Source organism: Passer montanus, unplaced genomic scaffold (genome assembly GCF_014805655.1).
Source record: "Passer montanus isolate IOZ18808 unplaced genomic scaffold, ASM1480565v1 scaffold120, whole genome shotgun sequence".
Lineage (NCBI taxonomy): Eukaryota > Metazoa > Chordata > Aves > Passeriformes > Passeridae > Passer > Passer montanus.
Window position 1 is genome coordinate 1,288,499 of NW_024358723.1, and position 13,658 is coordinate 1,302,156.

General features: G+C 49.5%; 1 protein-coding gene across 3 annotated transcripts in view; it reads right to left on the minus strand.

Annotated features, from left to right (window-relative positions):
• FANCM (FA complementation group M) overlaps window positions 1-13,658 on the minus strand; it is a 57,641-nt gene that overhangs the window by 26,090 nt on the left and 17,893 nt on the right. For 2 of the 3 annotated variants that reach the window (XM_039698122.1, XM_039698124.1), the window contains 6 exons: window positions 7,714-7,845; window positions 6,774-6,906; window positions 5,979-6,107; window positions 5,433-5,534; window positions 3,857-4,044; window positions 2,268-2,474 (listed from right to left, as the gene is read on the minus strand). In XM_039698122.1, coding sequence (XP_039554056.1) covers window positions 2,268-2,474; window positions 3,857-4,044; window positions 5,433-5,534; window positions 5,979-6,107; window positions 6,774-6,906; window positions 7,714-7,845 — 891 coding nt within the window. The remainder of the gene's footprint in view (window positions 1-2,267; window positions 2,475-3,856; window positions 4,045-5,432; window positions 5,535-5,978; window positions 6,108-6,773; window positions 6,907-7,713; window positions 7,846-13,658) is intronic. The other variant, XM_039698123.1, reaches the window with a different exon arrangement.

Here is a 13,658-nt window from a genome sequence, read left to right on the forward strand (position 1 = left end):
GGATGTATTGGTTTGCAGCTCCTTTCACTGGTGATGGCAGCAGGGAGTGCCCAGCCTGTGCTGCCCAAATCCTGCCCTGTCCAAGCCCACCCCAAGGGTGAGCCTGGGCTGGGATCCCCCGGCTCCCAGCACACCCCAGTGGGACACGGCTGTCCCAAGGGACAGTCTGTACTCAGAGATGATTAATTATGCTCTGCCTGAGCGCTGGGCTGCAGGAGCCCAGCCAAAGTGGATTTGCACCTAAGCTGATCTCCTCCTGCTCACACGCAAGAGCGCGGCCACTAAAGCCAGCTCTGGGTGCCAGTGGCGTCACCGGCCCCGTAAGCACCGGCCTGAGCAGCCAGTGCCAGCACCAGCACTCCCAGTGCTCCCCCCGCTCCACACCCCACCCCACACCTCCCTCTGCACCCTCGGAAAGCCCTGGAATCACAGTTCAATACTTGGTGACATGGCAGGCTGGGAGAGCTGGGAATGTTCCCTGGAGAGGAGAAGGCTCCAGGGAGAGCTCAGAGCCCCTGGCAGGGCCTGAAGGGGCTCCAGGAGAGCTGCAGAGGGACTGGGGACAAGGCATGGAGGGACAGGACACAGGGAATGGCTCCCAGTGCCAGAGGGCAGGGATGGGTGGGAGATTGGGAACTGGGAATTGCTGGCTGGGCTGGAATTGCCAGAGCAGCTGTGGCTGCCCCTGGATCCCTGGCAGTGCCCAAGGCCAGGCTGGACACTGGGACACCCTGGGACAGTGGGAGGTGTCCCTGCCATGGCAAGGGCAGAACTGGAGGATCTTTCAGGTCCCATCCAACCCAAATCTCTCCAGGGTTCTGTGCTGGAGATTCCTGTAACAGTGAAAGAAGAGGCTGAGCAGAGGCTGCCTGGGGGCTGCAGCTTTGTCCCAAGGGACAGCTCCAATCCCTGCTCCCTGGGACAGGGACAGGACCCAGGAAAGGGCTGGAGCTGAGCCAGGGCAGGCTCAGGCTGGAGCTCAGGAAAGGCTCTTCTCCAGAGGGTGCTGGCACTGCCCAGGCTCCCCAGGGAATGGGCACAGCCCTGGGGCTGCCAGAGCTCCAGGAGCATTGGGACAGCACTGCCAGGGATGCCCAGGGTGGGGTTGTTGGGGTGTCTGGGCTGGGATGCTCCCTGAGTGTGGAATCCTCTGAATCCTTCCCCCTCAGGCAAATCCCCAGGGCACTGCCATGGAAAGACCCACCACAGAGTTTTCCCCACCTAGGCAGACAGAAAGAACTTCCCCATGGAGACTTGCACAACACCACGATCCATCCCAGTTCCCTTCCCCCTATGTCCCAAATTCTGGTGGTTTCTCCTTCCCCTGTTCCCTCACTGGTTGTGGAATCCCTGGTGGCTGGCCCTGTCCTCCCTGTAGGGCAGTGCCCTTTGCCTGCCCTTTGTGCCACCCCATGCCCTCCCATCCTCAACCTTGTGCACACCACATGGCCAGGTCTTATGTCCCTCATTTCCCCTTGGTGTGCTGGAACAAACCTTGGCTGGAATTTGTCCTACAAAAGGCCCTTCTGCCTCTCTTGGCTGAGCTAGCTGTGGCGAGTGTGGGGTGTGTGGCATCGACTGCTCTGCCTGAACACTTACCTGTGGAAACCCAGGGCACTGGGAATATTTATCTGTCTGCTCTGGGGTGCCCTGACCCCCAGGGGAGCACCGACTCTGACCCTCATTCATGGAGAAAGTTTCCTAGACTTCAAGATAGACCAGAATCCACAAAAGTGTGAAATAGAGTATAGAGAGTAATGTAGGTGTATCACTTGATGAGATATGAAGGTTTTGGGATTTTTAGTGGAGGATGTGGATGGAAGCAAGATGGAGGGCACAGGGTGTCATCCCGAGTTTCTTCTTCATGCTTCTTCTTCCTTCTTCTTCATGGGTTTGGGTGGCATTTTGTAACTGGGCAGAAAAGTCCGCACTGGGGCTCTGTGGGATCAGTTATTGGGTTAAAAGGGAAAACAATCTGGGTGTCAGTTAATTTGACAGTTTAGTCTTAAAAGACCTTGGAATAAGAGATTGTTGGCCATTTTGTGCCTTCTGATGCAAAGGTGCTGAACTCACAGCAGTGAGGCTGTTTTATGATAAGAAACGATAAACACCTGAGTGTGAACACGAGTTACTGTTGAAATGCCTTCATCCCACACCCAGAGAAACCCACAGCTGGAACGCCCACACTTACCCGAGCGCAGGAGAGGCTGCCTGGGACACAAGTAAGAGCAGGCAGCGTGCCCCCCTGCCCGGCCGGCCCCACTCACCCTCTCCTCGCGGCCCTGCGCCAGGATGACGACGATGCGGCCGCGGCGCCGGCGGCCGGCGCGGCCCATGCGCTGCACCAGGCGCACGGGGCTGCGCTGCGCGTCGAAGCACACGATCAGATCCACCTCGCCGATGTCCAGCCCCTCCTCGCCCACGCACGTGGACACCAGCGTGTTGTAGCCGCCCTCGCGGAAACGCCGCACCACCTGCGGGGACGGCGGGAATGGCACTGTGAGTGACACGGTGAAAAACCTTATTGATGGTGTTTTATGTGAAATCCTTTGCTGGGATTTCTTCTCCTGAGGAGCTGAGGAGCCTCAGGAAAGAAATGTAAACAATAACTGTGTGCTGCTGTGGAATGCAACGGGTGCAGCTGTGATTGGGGCACGGTGGTTGTTTCTAATTAATGGCCAATCACAGTCAGCTGGCTCAGACTCAGTCACCAGCCTTTGTTATTCATTCCATTCCTGTTCCTTCTAGCCTTCTGACGAATCCTCTTCTCTCCATTCTTTTAGTATAGTTTTAATATAGTATTTTAATATAATATATATCATAAGATAATAAACCAGCCTTCTGAAACATGGAGTCAAGATTCACATCTCTTCACTTGTCCCCATCTACGCAAACAAAGCATCAACCAGGGGATTTAGCAGCTCAGCCAGGAAAACTGATTTGGATTCTTGTGCTGGGTTGAGATCTGTCAGAGCTGGGCAGTTCTCTCTGTCCATGGGGCAGTTTTTTCTTTATCTCTCCCACAGCCAATCCTCCCTCCAGGAGATCTCTGCTGTCCATGGCCACTGAGTGTCCCTGCAGGGCTGATCCAATTCCAGCATCCCATGGGGAGATGCTCCTTTTAATCAATTTTTTTCCCTAATAAAGAACTGTTATTCCTGCTCCCACATCTTTGCCTGAGAGTCCCTCAATTTCAAAATTATAATAATTTGTAAGGAGGGGTTTTACATTTTCCATTTCAGGGGAGGCTCCTGCCCTCCTCAGCAGACACCTGGCTTTTCAAACCAAGACAATTCTAAAATGACAAATTTTGTCTTTTTAAATTTCCCAGCTGCTACCTTGCGATCAAACACCACACCCCAGTGTGACCAGCATCAGCATGGTCACTCTTTCAGTATAAAATAAAGGGAAAAAGCCCACCTTATTCTGTCTCCAACCATATAAAAATGGTAAACTGATCCTCCCAACTTAGCAATTAAATATTTTAGGGTTTGTCTTTCTTTTAGCTTTGCTAGATCAGAATTTAATGCTAGATCTCATCTTTCCTACCTAGAAGAAAAATAAAATTCCCACAGCACGTATTTGCAAATTTCCCCAGATTTTTGACCTCTAAATTTAGCAGTCGTTAATATAATGTAAATATATAAATTATAATAATTTAAATTATATTTATATATAAATATTTAAACTATTGGTCTATTTTGTTCAGGCAATATAATTTTGGATCCTCTGGACACCACTGGACTCCGCAGGGATTTACCAGCGACACAGCTCAGCCACTTCCACCCAGCCCATACTCCTGGAGTTATTTGCACAATTTCTGCTGCTGATCACTAATTCCTAGTCCAAGCCTCACCTCCAGCTGCTCCTTCTGGGTGAAGCCCTTGGTGCTCTTGCCCGAGGAGTGCCCCACGAAGGTCATGGCCCGCACGGCCGGGCTGAGGCGCGCCAGCATCTCGGCAATCTCCTGCACGCTGTCCCGGAACGAGGAGAAGATCATCACCCTCGTGTCCCCAGGGGAGCCCTCGCTCTTCTCCTCACCTGCTGCATTTGAAAATGCCAGGTTTTAGTAGAATTATCAGTAAGAAAGGACGGGGCACCCCTCACAAGTTACACGTTCACAGCTCTCGTCTCACTCAATGGGAAGAGAAAATGAGCAGAAAATGCTCCAAGATCCACATCCCTAAAATTCCTCTTTGGATCAAAGCATGCTCTCATGCTCATGGAGAATGAGAATGTCTTTATCTGAGGCACCCTTACCAAAGCCACTTTGAAAAGCTGGGGTTGGATGGGAAGTGCTTTGGAATGAAGTTCACGATGCCGTCGTCTCCGTTTCAGGACTCTCAGGACAACAAAACCAGAATCCCAGAATCCCAGACTGGTTTGGGATGGAAAGGGACCTTAATCCAATCCCATTCGCCATGGCAGGGACACCTCCCACTGTGCCAGGCTGCTCCAAGCCCCAGTGTCCAGCCTGGCCTTGGGCACTGCCAGGGATCCAGGGGCAATGAATGGAACAGAAAGGGCTGCGGCTGTTCCAGGTATGGCTGGAGACTTTGGGCATGAATTCCCTCCCTTCCATCTCAAATGTAGGGTTTTTAAAGTGAAGGCAAAAGGAGAGAGGGAGGTTGGGAGGACAGAAAGAACTCTGAATGGGAAGGGGAGAAAAGGAGTGAACTGCATTAAATGCATTGGGACATATCCTAAAGTTACAAACACAGAACTGGGAAACAAAGTTGCCTAGCAGAAAACATCAGTCATGTCAAAGGTTTGCTGAGAACAGGGCATCCAAGAGAGAAAGAAAAAAAAAAAAAAAAAAGGAAGCAGAGGTCAGAAATTATCAGAACTCCACAGAGCACAAAGATCCAAACAGGCAAGATAGAAAGTGAACAAGATGCAAAACAAATGTTATTATTACTCATGTAATCATCCCAAAGGCTGGAATCAAGAAGCTGAAACATCCCAAAACCAAAGAGATCTGAATGATGTCTTCATCAAGATGAAAAAGAATGAGGGACAGGTGAATGTAACTGAAGGGTCTGAACTTCCAAGTGATGCCTCAGAGTTGTTAATTCTTATCCTCAGGCTGGATATCAGAACTTTTATGCTTAAAGTCCTTAAATGTGTTCATGGAACTCTGCAGCAGGGCCCTGAGGAGAGGCTGCCAGGACAAACTGGGACAGGATCAGCAGGGAACATGGTAGCCCCAGGAATGAGTTCCCTATCCCTGACTCAGCTGTTAGAGCAGTTTATATCAAATTAATAATGAGAATTTATAGGAAGTCCTATCTTACAGAAATCTTATGGTGAAGTTTCTAGAGGGGAAGATGCACAAACAATCAAAGCAATAAAGCAGCATAAAGGAGGAAATCAGTCAGGGGGATATTCCTTGTTTCCATCCCCAGGTTTTCCTCTGAGCTGTTGGCACTCACCAGAACCTCCCTGTTTCCAGGATCTGAAGTGTTCTATTACAATCTCCTCCAATTTCTTTAATTTTGGATGGCTGTAGATGAATTCCTTTTTCTTTCCCAATGCTGGAAAGGAAATAAAGTCACGAAAGATGTAAATAAACCTGCAACAAGCAGGAAGGTTCAGTGAACTTCATTTCTCCCACTGTAATTATCTGAGTCAGATCCAAATCCTGATCGTGATATTTAGATATTGGTTCCAAACAAAACAATAAACTACTGAAAGAAGAACATTTGTTAAACCCAGCTTTTGAGAAAGTGCCGTAACTTTTGTTAGAGTTATATTGCAAAAGACTTAGAGTGAAATAGGTGTATTTTTACCTTCATTTTAGAGCAAATTAAAAACTTCAAACATGGCAAACTTCCTTGAAAGTAGCTAAAACCAGTGAGGGAAGAGTGAGAGGGAGGGAGAGACAGAACATTGGGAATTCAGTCTGGAATAAAGAGCAGCAGCCAGTGCAGCACAACTTTTAAACAGGAATGTTCTGTCCTTGAGGGAGGAATCCTGACCTGTTGTGCTCTTGCCAGCACTTCCACCCTCAGGAGCCACAGCAGAGTCTGAGAACATGTCCTGGAGCTGCTGGTAGAGCTCCATGAAGTCCCCGTTGCGCCCCAGCTCGCTCTTGGTGCGGGAGAGCCCTTTGGAGAGAGTTGGAACACCTCAGGATTCCATTTCCTTTCCCAGACTCTGCCTTTAGCAAACCTCACTGTGCCCAGCTCTGGACCCTCAGGTTGAGAAGGACTTTGAGAGGCTCAAGCACATCCAGAGGGGACAAGGCTGGAGAGGGGCTGGGAACACCAACCCTGAGAGGAAGCCCTGAGGGAGCTGGGGGTGCTCCCCTGGAGGAAAGGAGACTCAGGGGTGCCCTCCTCACCCTGCACAGCTCCTGAAAGGTGCCTGTGCTCAGCTGGGCTGGGCTCTGTCTCCAGGCACTGACACACCCAGAGCACACAGCCTGCAGCTGGGCCAAGGGAATTCAGGCTGGATATCAGGAAAGGTTTTTACAGAAAGGTGATAAAGCTCTGGAATGGCTGCCCGGGGAGGTGGTGCAGTCACCATCCCTGGGGGTGTTTAACAAAGCCTGGATGTGGCTCTGGGGGCCAGGGTTGGGTTGGACTCGATGGTCCTGGAGGTCTCTCCCAGCCTGGTCATTCTGTGATTCTGTGAATAAGGGGAACAAAACACCAAATCCACCTGCAGCTCCTCATTCTTTAAGGTGTTTTGTGCCAACCCAGCCACACAGTGAGGCAAATGGAAGGAGAAGAGTGGAGCTGAAAGGAAGGAGGCTCCTGAGGAGATTTCACCTTTGGATCCATCCATGATTCCCCACAGGTAGATGAATAAGGAGCGGATTCCCATCTGCAGCAGCAGCTCGTACCCGTGGTACAGACTGATGCAAAGGGCAAAGTCTCCTTCAATGACGCCCTGATGGATTCCCTGGGGGAGCAAAGCAAGTTCTGATGGAGTTAGGAAGTGCTGAGGAGCAGGAATCCCACTGCAATTCCTGCCCAAAGCCAGAGTGACACCTGAGGAGCAGAGCAACCCCAAAGTGATGTTCAGGGAGCAGTCTGTCCATCAGGGCCCTCAGGGGACAGACTGCACAATGCTCAGTGAAGGCAATCCTCTTCCACCTCCAAAATACTCTCCAAAACACCTCTATCATCTCCCAAAATTAGCTCATCAACCCTCAGACTCTGACAGCTGAGCCATCAGCATTTGGGAAAGCCAGGGATTTCTGGCACATCCACCCCGGCCATGAAATTAAGTCAGGAAAATTTCCTTGTTTACAGTGAGGGAGATTTCCCATTGCTCTTTTTGAGATACACAGTCTTTTTTTAGGCAATTTTCTTGAAGTTTACAAAATTTGACCATTCCATTTACCAAAAAACAGGAGCAGGAATTTACCTTTGAGGGGAAAATGAAAACTTGGCTGTCAGTGATTACAATGTAATTCTTAAAGCAATTTCATTTAAATGGAATGCTTGATCTTTTCCTTAACTCTTCCATATTGGCATCCAGAAATGTGGAACAATTAGGAATATTTTTCATAAATGATCTTAAAATAGATAAATACATTTCATAAATGATCTTAAAGATCCCTTCCATCCCAAACTGTGCTGTGATTCTATTTTATTCCACAGCTAAAAACAGAAATCTACTTAAAATGTCTCCGGAAATATTGTAACAATGGATTATTCCTATTTATTCACCACTTTAATAGCATGAAATAAATAAAGAACTTACTGCATTTTGTGCAGAGGGGTTCTTCCTGTACTGATCCCTTGCCAGGATGATCTGGTATTTGGTCAGGCTGGGAATATCCCTCCTGGACAAAACTCCCACCTTAATCAGGCGCCCAGCAAATGCTTCCAGCACCTGCAACCAAAACCCAGCACAGGTAAAAGGGTAAAAGTGTGAGCCCTTAGAAATGATTTTATTTTTATAGATCCTACCAACAGAACATGAGCAACTCATTGGTTTTATTTGGGACACGGGATTTTTCAGAGTGAGCTGTGCTGCATTCTGAGTGCTGTGTTACTGTACCAGGAGCTCTGCCTCAGTGGAAGGCTCTCCACAATCAGGATGGTTTTAGGTTAATTCCCCAAATTCCTGCCAGAGCACTTGGACAAGGCTCTGAGGCACAGGGTGGGATTGTTGGGGTGTCCTGTGCAGGGTCAGGAGTTGGACTCCATGATCCTTGGGGGTCCCTTCCCACACCCTCCTGCCCCAGGATAACCCTGGATCCACCCAGGAACCAAGGAGGGGAAAATCCCCCTGGGATCTGGAATGGAACAAGGGCTGAGCCAGCAGAGAGAGGAACGGGAGGGACCCCCGGGTATGGAACAGGGGCTGCAGCTCCCCTCTCACTGCCCACACTCCAGGGGCACTCTGATCCCAGGAGCACTTGGATTCACCTCTGAGAAGGCCAAACTGGGTGAAGGACTGGCCATCTGTTCTAAAATCCCAAGGAATGGAGTGGGAGTAACTGCCACCATCAATGACAGCAGCATCAATCCCCCAAAGAATCAAAACCTCAAGGAGAAATTTGGGAGGGTGCAGGGAAAGCCGTGGCAGCCCCGGCTCAGCCGTGCTGGGGAATCTCCACCCTGGGCAGCCACGGCCCCAGCTCACTGCAGCCAGCAGGAGAACAGCTTCCAGAGGCAAAGGGAGCTCAGCCATGGAGCCAGGGCTCTGAGTGCTTTGGGGCAGCTGGGGCTGCTCCTCTTCCCTGGCAGGGGCTGGGCTGGGATTGCCAGAGCAGTTGTGGCTGCCCCTGAATCCCTGGCAGTGCCCAGGGCCAGGCTGGGCACTGGGGCTGGGGCAGCCTGGGACAGTGGGAGGTGTCCCTGCCATGGCACTGGATGGGATTTAATTCCCTTCCAAGCCAAACCATTCCCTGACTTCACCCTGGGCCATGGGATGGGAGCCAGGCCTGGGGCAGCCCCTCCCTGCCCCCTCTGTGTCCCCTGGGGCACCCAAAGGTGTCACCTGGGACACTCCAAGGCCTTCCCAAGCCCTTCCAGGTCTCCTTTATCCCCAGGGGAGCTGGGTCACGGCCTCACAGCTCCCAGGGAAAGCAAGGCAGGACACTCCATCCCCAGGAATTCCTTCTAATTAAGGCTCATGGATTAATTAAGCCAAATAAACCACTAACACCTCTAACTCCACCAACAAGCAAACACCAATTGGAGGCTGCAGTAGTGCCAGGAATTTCTGGAGGAAAGGGAGGAAATAAATGAAGAAATCAAATGTTTTTTTAAAATACAGCCAAAACCATTCACCAGGCCACCGGAAAGGCTGAATGCACAAAGAGTTCATTCCTCATATTAGTGAGAATAAAATTAAAAATGCAGTTTAGTTTTAAGGGTTTCAAATTCAGAACTTGGTGTTTGATCACAGAGTTTGTTACTGTTCTGCTGTTCTTCAATCCAGGCTGTACCTGATGAGTCCCTTTAAAAGGACAGACAGAGATGTCTGTGCCAGCTTACAGGAAAAGGCATTCACCAAATAAACCAAAATGCTGACCATGAAGGAAGAACTCAGTGCTTTTTATTTGAGTGGATTCCACTGGAATAGCTCATTACCCTCCCATCAAACCCCAAACAGTTGGACATGAGCACACCTGAAATGCTGAAGATGAACCTTAAACTATGTCTCAAGTAGTAGAAACAGATTCAGGCTTTTCACAAATGTTCCTCTTGAAAAGAAATTCATATTTTCATTAAAAAGTAATGGCCACTAAATCTGATATTTCAGCACTGGTTTATGATTTCCTGTACTTGCTGCAGAGCATTTTTTCTAAAAAGCAATTTCCATTACCTGTACTTTTCTGTTTCATCCCCTGACCTAGTTCCTAACATATAAGAAAATGATATTGTCCCTATTTGCTCGATGCACAGCCCTGTCTGATTTAATCACCTTCTGCAAACCCCGGTGCTGTTATGAAAGGCAGCAGGATGCAGTCACCTGGAGCTTCAGGACTGCCAGGGAACAGTAAACACAACCTACTTAGGAGAGCCTCAGCAGCAGGCACTGCTCCTGATTACATTTATCTAGCCTCCATACCTTCATTTTTAATTAAAAGGATAATACTTCTGGAAAAGTCCCCTCAGCCTTTCCAAAACACTTCAGTGTCGTGTTACCCAAACACAGCCATGGAATTAATTCCAATTAATTGCTCAGGAGCGCTCGTGGCTTTCTCCAGCCCAGTGACTGGAGTTCAGAGCTGACAGACTTACAGCCAGCAGATAAAAGACAACTGGCAGAGTTATCCCACCCTGCAATGAACCTGCCAAGGGCACAAAGCCTTCCTCTGTTCCCAGGTATCTCCCACAGCAAACCACAAGGAGTTCCTGGAGCCCGGGATGAGCTTAGAGCCTGTTATTGGAGCTCTGACAGAGCTGAGGACTTGTGTACAGGGCAAAGAGCTGTTCTGTGCCAGCTACACCTCACTGAAAACTGCTCCTAATCTGTTTTCTGTTGGCACAATAAAAAACAAAGGCTCTAAACTAATGCCCTGACCTAATTATTTTAGCGCAGATTTGCAGGGGTTCTTTACCAAAGAAAAACACCCATAAATAACTGCTGGAGTGGCTTTTCTTTCCCAGGGGAGGAGGAGAGGTGGCAGAAACCTGCTGCCAAGCAGACAGGACCTCCACAAACAGGGACTCCAAAGGTGCATCCCCTCCACGGAGCCCCCCAAGTGCTCCCAGCCTGCCCTGGGAGGGGTTTTAGACTGGGTTTTACAGAGCCACACTGGGCTGGAAGAGCTGCACCTTCCTCCAAAACCCTTGGCTCCAGCACTGTCAGGGCTCAACAGAGAATTTGGGTTGGAAGGACCTTAGATCCCCCCCAGTGCCAGCCCAGCCATGGCAGGGACACCTTCCCCTGTCCCAGGCTGCTCCAGCCCCAGGGTCCAGCCTGTCCTTGGCTATCCAGGGATCCCTTCCCAACGTGCTGGGGCTGAGCTGGTGTGAAGGAAACGAGCCCAGGCAGTGCCAGTGAGGCCCCACCACACCCCAACCCCCTGCTCTGTCCCAAGGGGATCCCCCAAAGCAGGAGCAGGGAACAACAACAGCTCCAGGACAAATCCAGATCTGTGCTGGCCGGGCACTCGGGGACCCTGGGCTGCTCCAGATCCTCTCATTCTGGAGGACCAGAGCAAAGGGAGGCAGAGCAGGGCAGGAGGAGGCTCTGCCCCCCAGGCCCTGCTGCAGAGGGGGCTCAGAGGGACCCACAGCAGGGCTGAGGCCAGGCTGCCCAGGGCAGAGATCCTGCAGGGAGTGGAACACAGCCAGTGTGCTCCAGGGAAGGGCAGAGGATGATCAGAGCATTCCCTGCTCTGTTCCAGGAAGGTCTGGGTTCCCCAAGTGTGATGCCTTGAGGAGTGTCCATGCCAGTATTCCCAATATAACTTCCAGGAGAAAACCACATTTAGTGTCTGCCAGCTGGGGAGGCTCTGGAGCTCTGACTGGCACTGAGCTTTAGTTATTCTCTTGTAAAACTTCAGAGTCCAGACAAACTAACTCTGAACCAGGCAGGAAAGTGCATTTTGTGCAATTCCTTCCTGATGTTTTCTCACCTGGCCAATAAAGGAAGGAGAGCAGCAGGGACACTGCAGGGCAGGGTGGATTTTAGCTGATCCTGTCACTCTCCAAACCCAATACTGCTCAGCCCAGTAATGATCTTGCCACCAAAGTTCTGTTTAAGTTTGTATCAACTCATTCACACCCTTCCCAATCTTCCAAGGACATGAGACACACTGAAAATCCACTATTCTTCCCGGGGAGCCAAAAAATCCAATACTTTGTCTTTTTTTTTTATAGCTGAGTTTTCTCCTGTTACAGCATTTTTCCTTTCCTCAAGGTTATAAAACAAGACCTCCAGTTTTTACTTTTCAACTAATTTCACCAAGAACAATTTTACTTTTTATTGAGAGATGTTAAAATAATTGACTTTTCTACATCAACCTGCCACTCAGTAAGTGACTGTCAGACAGAAAGGATCATCCACTAAGTATGGTTTGGATCTGAAATTTTTAAGGCTGAATATCAGTTTTTCTGTTTTATTCAGAGATAGAACCTGCCAGGAGTGCACAGAGAACACAGCACTACCTAAACTGTGTTTTCTCAAAGAGTGGCTGTTATTAGCCAGCAGTCATACACAAAGTTTGGGGAAAAAAACACAGCAAATACCAAAAAAATCAGCTTTTTTCACCTGCAGTAACAATGAGTTCCTCTGTTATCCATCCAGACACAGCCCATCATATATTCACTTCTCTATCAAACACATTAATTACCAAGCTCATCAGGAATCAAAGACAAATTAAATACACACAGAATAATTTGTACAGATGGATTTTTAAAACAGGATTTCAAACTCCTCCCAGCCTCTTTCTCACAGTCAATACTCTGTGGCATTTGGCATATATAGAGAAATTTAGCTGTGATTTTAAACTCTTTTTCTGCTGGTTCATTTTTCTGTGCCTTTTCTCTCATCTCCAGCAAAGATGGTAAATGCTTACAAATAATTTCATTTAAGCAACTATTAATTCTCATCATTAATGTGCAAGCAAAAGAGTTGGGACTGTTTTCCCTGAATTATTTATGCAGGATGGGCAGAAAAAGACCATCTACACATTGCCTCAAACAGGAATGCCAGTTCCTGGGAGAAATCTCCAAGAGGCAGGATGCCCTCCCTTGGTACTGATAACCCACCAGGCAAAATTCAGTGGAAAATTCCTCACCCCCAGCACTGGAGTGCGTGATGTGGGATTTACTGGGGCAGGGATGGGTTCCCACTGTGCCTCCCCTCAGGGGCTCAGGGTTCAGCCAGGTCTGAGAGGGAAATGTGGCCACTGCCAGAGGATTCCCTGCAGAGAGGGAGCCCGTGGTGCTGCTCTGGGGCAGCTGCCCGTGAAATGGGATCAGCACCCACCCAGACACTTAAACAAGCACCAGCTCCAGCCTTGCCCCAGGATCTGCCTTCCCAGAGAATTCCAGAGCCTCTGGTGCTGATTCACTGCCTGCAGCCAGAGCCCAAACCCCCTCAGTGACTGTGCTTCACTCCCTGCTGCCACTGTACCCCAAAACCCTCTCAGGACATTCCCAGCTGTGCCTCTGGTTATGAATTCCCCAAGGGACAGCAGGATTGGGTCTGCCCTGCCAGGAGCACATCAGGATGGGCACATCTTGGCTTCTGAGGCAATTCAGGGCTCATTTTCACAGCCAGCTCAGCCCTGGGGCTGGGGAGCCAGAGCTGAGCCTGGAGAAAGGGAGTGCCCAGAAAAAGGGAGAAAGGAGGGGGCAGATGAAGCATCACAACAGCCACATCCCCAACCTCCACCTTCCCCTGGAAGCATCAACAGTGCACAGGAAAGGACTATTTTCCTATTATTCTAAACCCCTACATGCCCCAGGATTCCCTTTCCTGCCTGCACAAAAGAGCCACAACAGCCATCCCATGTTAAATTTGGAATAAATGACAACAGAGTCCACACAGACTCCTGATTGAAATCCAGATCCTGCTTGAATTGCCATATCCACCCTATAACAGGGCTGCTCATCTCCCTCGTTCAAAGGCTTGTCTCAGCAACTGCAAAATTACATAGCTGAAAACTTCCAAAGCTGGACTTCAGTGACATAATAATCCCAGAGTTTTTGCACTCCTAGTATTTTGGCAAGACCTCA